The 10,783-nt window shown below is 37.2% G+C and overlaps 1 protein-coding gene across 2 annotated transcripts in view; it reads right to left on the reverse strand.

Annotated features, from left to right (window-relative positions):
• Window positions 1–5,007, reverse strand: part of Rrp6 (exosome component Rrp6) — a 223,186-nt gene extending 218,179 nt beyond the window's left edge. For both annotated transcript variants that reach the window (XM_089598696.1, XM_089598695.1), the window contains exon 1: window positions 4,599–5,007. In XM_089598696.1, the coding sequence (XP_089454822.1) occupies window positions 4,599–4,652 (54 nt within the window). In that variant the 5' untranslated portion in view covers window positions 4,653–5,007. The remainder of the gene's footprint in view (window positions 1–4,598) is intronic.
• Window positions 5,008–10,783: the final 5,776 nt, after the last annotated feature.

Below are 10,783 nucleotides of genomic sequence, written 5' to 3' on the forward strand. Positions count from 1 at the left end.
GCTAGGTAGGTCTGAAAAGAGAGAGGGAGGAGAGAGAGAGAGAGAGAGAAGGGAGAATGCGTGAGGGACGGGCAGTAGCGACTTGAAGTTCGAGCAAGCAGGAGCTGTTGCCGTGTAACAGAGCACCTCGAGATCGACGCGAACGAAACGTTTCACGCGCGATCGAACTTTCCTGCCATTTTGTGCCCTCGGAAACAAAGAGCTGAACTCTTTACCGTTGATCGGGAGCTGTCTTCCCAAAGAGCTGCTTACGGAGGCTGTCCCTCCTCGCAGAACACGGGAGCTGTCCTTCCGTGTGACACTACATGTGCTGCATAGACGACGCCTGAGATGCTGTTCTTCTTGTGCCTAGAGTTTCCAGGCCACGCGGTGGCCATCCGCCATATCACCACACTCTCGAGCCCGAGTGAATTGACGAGCAACGTCCATCTGTCTCTTGGCCAAGCAGAACTCTCAAGCCAACCCGAGTAGTGGTCGTCATCATCATCCACGCACAAGACCTTCGTATACAAGGTACAGGCCGACGTCATATTTCCCGCCGCATCGCCACAGCGCGTGCCCAGGTATGCGTTCCCTTGTCTCACGCGATTCGCCGCCATTTTGGCCAACGTACAAGATACGCGCAGCGATAGCTACGTCCCAAGCGTTTGCGTGGTACAGACTATATATGTATGCATATATTGCACCTTTAATTTATTATTGTATTTCGCCTTGCGCTCCGTGGGTGTGCTTTGTGACTGGTGATTATTTTACTATTTGATTGATTTCGTTTGTGTGCAGCTGGTATGTTGCGTTCGAATGCGTTGCGTTACTTTTTCAATTTAATTGTGCCTAATTTTGTTTGCCGGCTATATAGTGTTTTACGTCGGCGCTAATAATAACTGTTGTCACTATTAACCCGATAAGCGTGCGATCATCTCACTTTACGATAAAATATCAGTAAAATAAATGTTATGAATTTGATCTACATTTAATAATGCTTAACTCATTCGACCTGTACGCTCTGACCAGTCCTTTCCTTCTTCCTTTCAAACAAACATTATAAACAGAATTATTTGCACAAATTTTAGTTCTTTGGTAATTTTGCGAAATGTTTTCATTGATCTGTACAAATAAATCACTGTAAACAAAGAAATCCTCCAACTTTAATAGTTTAATTTACGTAGGCTGGATAATCAATGCAAAAAAGGGATATAGCTTTATCATTTATACGCGTAGTCACGAGAATCACCAATAAAACAAACCTCACAATAGACAAATAAATATTTTTTCGTAATTCATTAATTTATTATTTGATTTCACCGATGTTGATATGACTAAGAAGAGTTTCCAGAGGGAAATCCAGATATCGCGGCTGAAAAGAGTAGACCGTCAAGTTGCCACGGCCAATCTTTAAGTAAAAGAATACTAGAAAAAGAAAAGTGTGCATCTGTTTTTGAAGATATTCCTACGTTCAAGGAAGCTAGTTGCTTAAGTGCTGCCTTATAACCCTGATTATTTACGAGCTCCGACTTTAGTGTATAATACTACGAGTCTTTGTCTCTTCCGTCGTGTACTCTTGCCCGGTGGCACGCAAACAGGCAACTCTGGTGTAATGAGGATCCATGGGTTTTCAGCTGACTCGTCCCGGAAATTAACTTGTACATCGATTGCAACCCCTTTAACATTTTATACAGAAAAAAAACTCACAATGTTTTTTATTACCTTTGGTCTTTTACGGCGCCCTTGGTAGGAAAAATAGAGTTCACACCTGGTGATGGGCATCCAACCAAGGCAAGCATTAGCTACGAACACTACTATTTCAGCGTCGAACGACGAAAGCAAGATTTTTTCTTCCTCGGCGTGCTGTCGGCCTTCGAGAAATTTCTCATTCTGCAGATGGCTGCAAACACGATGTCGAGACTATACAGGGGTTGACAAACACCTGTCAGGGTAACATTGACATATTTCAGAAATCGGAGAGCGAACAATCAGGTGTTATATATGCATTATTGTATCAAGGGCAAGAAAAAAGCTGAGATCAATCCCGTATGTACACTTGAGCCAAATGGAAAACAGTGATTGTTTATACTCGCGTAACTTCATACGCAACATGTTTACATATTATAAAAAAACGTGACTACTTGAAAAGAGAGGTAAAATTTGGATGAATGAAAACTAAACTTTGTAGAGTGCACGGCTGTTATATTATTATTATTACCGAAACGTAAATTATGTATATTAATTTTCACATTTAAAGATACTATAATATTTTACAAATTTTATTTTTTGTTTTCTGTAATAGAGTATTTCAACTAAAGTCAGGAAAGATTTTAAAAAAAATTATTTTTTTTGTCATTATTGTCCTTAATACCTATCATATCACTAAAATGCAAACTTTAGTATGTATGGGTCAGCACCGTTCGTTTGGGGGACAATATAAAATACACGCCTGTAGAATGGTAGTGCTTAAAAACGAGGTATCACGAACCTTCGCCCCACATAATTTTTTCGCCGGATTGCCTTCGATGTAAGCGCAACTTTTCATTCCAGTAAGAATAATAGCGTCATTATCCCTGTAGTAAAGAAACATACGAAGAAAATCTCCGCTGCTCCGTCGCCCCTTCGCTCGATCACGCCTCACCTTCTGTCCTTGAATTCTCATCTCGCTCCGATTTCCAACCCCCACGAACAACTACCCATATTTATTGGATCGTCAATCATCGTCCAAGCACGGAGAACTCAATCACCACACGCGAAATGTGTTAAAACTTCTCTCAGAACGGGGGTGCGAGAAAGAGCTTTCGAGGCCCTTGACTTTTTTTTTTTTTTTTTTTCAAAGAAATGTCCAGGCAAATGTAAGGTCACGCATCTCCGCAGAGAGTCATCACCAAAGGACAAAGAAATATGCCAAGGGATGAATTCGGATATACTTTTTTTTTCAAGAGAAGCTACGCACATGTCCATGCCAAAAGTAAGATTGAGAATTTAAAGTTTTCGGCTCTGAAAATGAGGAAGGTAAAGATTGGATAGGGGATTAAGGGGCCAGCAAAGTTGTTACGCTTTCTGGTAAGTATCCTTATGGTACCCTACGCTACTTTTATATGATTTTCTTTTTGTAAAAAAAAAACTTTTAACCGCCCCGAACAGCTTTTGGCTCATGGCCAGCCTCTTTGGCCAAACTGATCCTTTTTTGCTCAGTACATCGATTTGATCTCTTTGATGTCGTAAATCAGTTTCTTCTTCTTCCTAGTTGGCGGTGAGGAAACCTACGTGTGTGGGACGTGTATACGTCAGCCGCGAGGGTGCCTTCGCTCTGAAGACCGACCGAGGCGTCCATCTGGCCTTACGCGTGGATGTGTGCATGTCGCTCAGGACGGGAGGATCGACGTAGACTTACACCAGGTAAGGCCTTAACAACAGCAGTGAGTAGCATATGTACTAGTTCCTGGCTGTTTTGTGGTTTGTTTTTGTTTTTCCTTGCCCTCTTATGACTCGTTTTCTTTTTTACTTTTTTTTTTTTTCGTCGCGGACGAGCTAATGACCTGCAATTATAACTTGTTGCTTTTGTCACTCGGCTCGCAAGGTGTTATATTTATCAGCAAAGGACAAGAATGAGATGTTTTCAGCCTTAATAGACGATTGAATCACTTGAAAAAATTTTAATCTAACTCTGATAATGTTAAAAATATGAACTCCAATAATTTTTTGTGTTCAACATCTTTTCTACCACGAAAAAAAAAAAAACTTAATTTCTGTCATAAGGCATATAAGGCATATACTTTTCCTGTAGTAGTCATATATACATATCGCCGTGTCACGTGGTACTCACATATTCCCAATAACTATCTGTACGCTTTAGTCCACATTCTGAAGTTCAACTAATATTCAAAAGTATATGTTAAATTATGTTTATATATGGCTGAACAGATAGATCATAAACTTTAGCATTGGTTTCAAGCTATTAATTTTGAAAAAATAATTTTCATTACCTAAAGAACAGACTTCTAACATCCCTTATTGAGCCTGTTATGCCAACTACAAAATTTTGTCATGATGGACAGTCTGTATCAACCAGGTAAGTTAATTAACATCTTTAAAAAAATATTCTTCATGTAGAAAATTGAATAAATAAACAAAAAGTATGACTATCTTACACCTGCTAATGTAATGCATTATAGTATATTTATCATACATATCGTATATTTTTCTGTAGTTTACTTTGGTAATGGTTCATAATTGACTTTTACGATGCGTAGTATATCACTTGTTCATAATTGTCGTCGAAATTTTTTTACTAAATTTTTATACCAATTGGATGTATTCTATTCACTTTCTTTTAAAAAATTCTAATACAATTATTATTATCCCTATAGCATTATCGAATTATGTATGCATTGCAAAGCTGACAGCAAAAACTTAGTAACGACCTTTGTAGATTATACAGTACAACCTCTTTTAACTATATGATAGTAAAATTGGCTATTGTTGAGATATAATTAATATAATTTAATCCGTATAAAGCTCAACTTAATCATTGAGTATAACAATAATGGTAATTACAGAATTCGCATGATCCTTAGTTTTAACATCAACTACTTACTGTTATTTTAACTCACCTGAGTAAAGACGTCAAAGTTTGATGAATCTAATATCACATTCAAAGATGTCATTTTAGTAGTTAAAAATTGGTAAATTATGTCTATTTAACAGTTAAATAAGAATAATATATACAAAACTTTGTATTACAACAAATTAAATATTCAACAAAATTTGGAAACAACACAATGATTGTGTAAATGGGTATAACATTTCGGTGAATCATTAGGACCCATTGGATTGGGAATCTCATGTATCCATATTTGAATGCTTGAAAGTGAGATTATAGATTCGTTCACCTTACAATCCAGGGACGGTCGGGGACAGTGTGGGCGAGTCGGAGACGAAAGTGAACAAGTGCTCTTCTCCGATCGTCCGCGATCGTCCCTGACCGTACGCGATGCGCAGTTGTACACGTTAGGTTAGGTTAATGCTGTATGTAAACAATAGTTTGTAAATAAAGAAGTGCAAATACAAAAAAGTTTGTTTACTTTTTGCATTAACCTAACCTAACGTGTACAACTGCGCATCGCGTACGGTCAGGGACGATCGCGGACGACGACGATCGGAGAAGAGCACTTGTTCACTTTCGTCTCCGACTCGCCCACACTGTCCCCGACCGTCCCTGGATTGTAAGGTGAACGAATCTAGTGATCATAAGAATTGACATAAGGGCCTTCACCTTCACACGCGAATGCATCAAGAGCACGGCATAGACACATTAATGAAGACTGCACGTTCTTGTGTACAACTGTACAGCGCTATAGCACAAGTAGAAGGAGACACAACATCGAACGTGGGTATCTACCCCTCTCGCAAACTACCAATTGTGAGAACGAGCAGTCTTTGGTCCTGTGTAGGCATAGGTTTTGTGAAATATATAATTTGTGTGTAAAGTAAAAGCCGAATACAATATATTGTTATACTACTACACGGTGTAAGATAAGACAGGTGGTCCGAAGTCGCTCTCAACCGAGAAGCAATTGTGTCGTGATACCATGGGCAGCACCAGGTGGCGCATGAGTGAGAAAGGCACACAAATATATGACATCATTCTATAATTATCCACTCTCACCTGTTTTTATTTACAAATATTGAAATAAATAGAAAAATAAGGCTGTAACATTGAAATAAAAAATTTTTTTCTCCAATAATTAAGTTGAAACAAGTTTCGCTAATTTTTTTTTTTCTCTACTTTTCTTCAAAACATCTCTATTTTGTATATTAACGTATTGACGCATTCTCATATAAATATAATAATAAATTGATTTGGATATTACATCTTCTTTGTGTTGCTTACATGGATAATTAAATTTATAATTTCTTAGAAGATTTTCAACAACATAGTCATAAACATCTACAAGCTTATTGTCGGTAACTTCAGTAAAATATTTTTCAATTTCTTGAAACAGGTTGTACAAAAGAGTATTTGCATGAATAAGTCCTCCCCTATTTCGTATATTCACTAGTAAAGCTTCTGGTTTGACAGAATTTGAATGTTTACTACTTAAAATGACTTCACAATTAATACAGGCATCCAATTTTTTCCTTAGTTTACGACAAACGAAACCAGTAATATAGTACATTATACAACTTTTTGTTGTAGAATTGTAGTAGTCGTGGTCGGCAAAGACATCATCGCATTCAACCTCTTCATTAGTAATTAATCCATCTAGTTTTTTTTTCAATCGTTCCGAATGAATATTACTGTAACTTTCATCATTTTTCTAAAAAATAGTCTCAAGTTCTTGCATACTTATTGACGTTAATGACTTTTCTGTTTCTTTTTGTACTGTACAATTACCAAACTTTGGAGGTTTCAGAACTTTATACAGAGATAATAATTTATATAATTGCAGAAAAGTTGGCAAAGTTATATGGTCATTTTGAGCAGCAGCCTGACGTATTATACCAAAAAATTGCTGGATACAGTACAAAAAAACAACTTATTTTAAACGACTTTAGTGCCTTTAAATTAAAAAGTTTAACCCCAACACACCTCTATACAATCTTGATTAAATTTAGCAGTCAAAACGTATTTAAATACTTTTATTCCTTTAACCGTCAAATTGTGAAGATAATTAATCATATCTAAAGTTGAAATTATAGTGACTCGGAGACCACTGCTAGTCTGCTACGGCCTTTTCAACACTGATCCATCTAGCGGTCATCTCTGATATTAAGACACAATAGTCACAGGCCTCTCTATGCATATAGAGGATAGAGGTGGTCCTTCGGTTTCGGACCACCTGTCTTATCTTACACCGTGTACTACTAGTAATGTAGTAATGCGAACGCCACCACATATAGTTATGCTGTTCGTGTTGGCCAACAGCACCATATTTGCCTTGTTGAGTATGTCAAGCAACATATAGTGGCCAAGTATGGTACTGAGATGACCAGTTGATTGGTATGAAATCATCTTTACAAACGACTTTAAAATATAATAAAAAGGCAAAAAAGAAGGCTTTGGCAGAAGAGAAAAAAGCGTTTTTGAGTGCTTGAATCTACAACAACTATGTAGAGTTGGTTTTTTCAGTTGTCTCATGATCATATTAAAAAAAAAAATCAATAAATAAACCTGCACTCGTTAGCGACAGAAATTTTTTTTTTGCAATTCATTCTTTTCCAGAGTATTTTATGTCACTCGATACTCGGCTATAAACATAGAGATATAAGGATAGAGTGCGCTAGAGGCTGAATAAAGCGATACACAGCGTTGGGTTAGGCGGATTCAGTATCGGAACTTTTTAGACTTGTGAAGTTGGCGCCCGTAAATATTAAATATTAATATTTTGCATCCATTCAGGGCTTAAACGATTCCTCCTTACTTGCGGATTTATCCTCCACTTAAATTTTTATTTGCGGATCAATAGTTTGCGAGATATTTGCAAAATAAAACGTAGAAAATGGGCGCGGCGCTGAAGTATAAAAAACTTTGTTTTATGTGCTAAATTGGGTTAAAATCCAATTCTACCTGTACGATTCGATTCCTCCTTATTTGCGGATTACGGAGGTATATAAACTAATGTAATTAAATGTCACAAAGTTTGAAAATGATCAATTTAATTATTGAGTGAGAAAATCTAGTAACTTTTGTCTAGTGACTTTTGGTCCAGTGCACCGTTCCTGTTGTTCGGTACATGTCGTTTCCTCCGTACAGCGGGTTCTACAAAATATTTATCAGAATAGAAAACTTTAGTAGGTATTAATCTATTAATTATCAGTTATAAATTATTCAGCCTTTGGGTCAATACTTGTGAAGTATTGTTAAAGTCACGTGATCATTTATCGTAAGTGCGAGGGAGACAGCATGATGTCACCGTCTCACTCGCACTTATCATAAATGATAACGTGACCTTAACAGACTACAAACGGAGCCTATGCAAACACAGCCCCAGTAATAAGGTTACAAGTACTTAATTTAAAAAAATGTTTATTAAATGGGTTTACACAAGATTTCATAGTCATCAAAAAATGTGTGTGTGTGTGTGTGTGTGTGTGTGTGTGTGTATTGACCCAAAGGCTGAATAACTTACAACTAATAATTAATAGATTAATACTTACTAAAGTTTTCTATTCTGATAAATATTTTGTAGAACCCGCTGTACGGAGGAAACGACATGTACCGAACAACAGGAACAGAGCACTGGACCAAAAGTCACTAGACAAAAGTTACTAGATTCTCTCACTCAACAATTAAATTCATTATTTAAAAATTTTGTGACATTTAATTACATTAATTTATAAACCTCCGTAATTCGAAAATGAGGAGGAATCGAATTGTACAGGTAGAATTAGATTTTAACCCAATTTAGCACTTAAAACAAAGTTTTTTTAAACTTCAGCGCCGCGCCCATTTTTGACTTTTTATTTTGCAAAAATGTCGCAAACTATTGATCCGCTAATAAAAATTCAAGTAGAGGATAAATCCGCAAGTAAGAAGGAATCGTTTAAGCCCTGAATGGGTGCAAAATATCAATATTTAATATTTACGGGCGCCAACTTCACAAGTTTCGCACCTGCGATTTTTAGCTTTTGGAACGCAGGCGAACGCTCCAAAAGCATCGATCCAGGCGCACGCGTGCCCTGCCTTTTGGAATACTCTTAATGAGAGGGCTTCTTAAGTCACGTATATAGCTGAGGTATAAGAATAGAGCACGCAAGCATTATGTCAACCTGTAAGTGGCAGCGAGATCAACGTAGAGAGAGATAGCTGCATTTAAGAGGAATCGTGTCCTTGTCTAGCCAAGCGCTGTGATTGGTCCACTCTGTCTCCTGGGTCCGTACCATATAACTATTTTTCTGTACATCGGCCCATGTTATACCATAGGCCTGTGGCCGTACCATATAATTTTTTTTCGCTTCGGGGGCCAGTGTTATAACATAGGCCAATGTACAGAAAAATAGTTACATGGTACGGTCCCTGTAAAGCCAAAAAAAAGTTATATGGTACGGCCCCAGCTCTCCCGATCACACAAGGTGGAACAGACAGTCAGAGAGAGATAAAACTCCCCTTATGCAGTTTTCTTTTTCTTAGCTGATAACGCGCAAATCACCCACTTGCGTGCTATTCTTATACCTCTGTGGTCACGTACCAGTTAAAGCAATGGCACTTAATTTTAGGTCAAGACACTTTAACGGCAGGGCCCGGGTATTTGAGATCCTGGGACGATTCCTAACCTTTCGTAGATTTAAACTTATAGCCCCAAATTAAGTCCAGCGGAGTTATAGCATAGGAAAGAAAATGATTTTTTTTTTAGTAACTTTACCGAACCCAATTGCGGTATTATGAAAGATTATACCTTATTTACATGACAAAATTTTTTTCCCTGCCGAAACATACGGTTCGGTTCGGAGCAATGAATTAAAAAAAAATTTTTTTTTTTTAACTCACTTTACCGCTTCAAAATTTAATGAACTGTTCATTACAATATTTGAAATGTACAAAAAAATTCCCTGCCGTTTCTGCTTGACCGTTTCCGAGAAACAAATTTTGCAAAGTGCCGAAAAAATCGATTTTTGAGACCTTTTCGAACAATACCTAAAATAATGAGTTAACATTGTTGAAAATGGCAGGGAGTGCATTCATACCTTTATGAAGTCCCAATAAACTATACGTGTCGTTCCCTGCCATTTTTGATAATATATACCCCCCCTTTGCCCACCTCTAACATATATAAATTTATAGGACTGTAGTGGGGTGGCACATATGACGTCATTAAACGTATTGTAAATCGTTGTGAAGCCGTATTTTGGTGAAAAACCACTTTTTACATTGTACTCCGTGTCCGAGACACCAAACTACCCCCATTTCGACCCATCGATCAACCCCCTCCCCCTTCGCAAAGATGACCTCTATGGCAGAATTAAGTAATTTTTACAATTTCGGGGGTATGATGATAGTGATATCATCTAAAACACAAAAAAAAAATATCTGACGTAAACTTGTATTGTTTTATTGCAAAGATTATAATTATTTTGATAATACACTGTCTACTTACTTACCTCAAAAGCTATTAATAACGTCGTACCCTTACAATTACGAAAATGAATTGGTTTTCCAACAAATTATAAATATTTCTATAATACACTGTTAATATTCTTACCCTTGGAGCAATTACTATCATCATATCCCCGAAATTGTAAAAATTACTTAATTCTACCATAGAGGTCATCTTTGCGAAGGGGGAGGGGGTTGATCGATGGGTCGAAATGGGGGTAGTTTGGTGTCTCGGACACGGAGTACAATGTAAAAAGTGGTTTTTCACCAAAATACGGCTTCACAACGATTTACAATACGTTTAATGACGTCATATGTGCCACCCCACTACAGTCCTATAATTTATATATGTTAAAGGTGGGCAAAGGGGGGGTAAATATTATCAAAAATGGCAGGAAACGACACGTATAGTTTATTGGGACTTCATAAAGGTATGAATGCACTCCCTGCCATTTTCAACAATGTTAACTCATTATTTTAGGTATTGTTCGAAAAGGTCTCGAAAATCGATTTTTTCCGCACATTGCAAAATTTATTTCTCGGAAACGGTCGAACAGAAACGGCAGGGAATTTTTTTGTACATTTCAAATATTGTAATAAACAGTTCATTATATTTTGAAGCGGTAAAGTGAGTTAAAAAAAAAAATTTTTTTTTTTAATTCATTGCTCCGAACCGAACCGTATGTTTCGGCAGGGAAAAAA

This window comes from Copidosoma floridanum, unplaced genomic scaffold, assembly GCF_036245765.1.
Source record: "Copidosoma floridanum isolate Cflo_tuat_1 unplaced genomic scaffold, Cflo_Japanese_pri ptg000006l, whole genome shotgun sequence".
NCBI classification, from domain to species: domain Eukaryota; kingdom Metazoa; phylum Arthropoda; class Insecta; order Hymenoptera; family Encyrtidae; genus Copidosoma; species Copidosoma floridanum.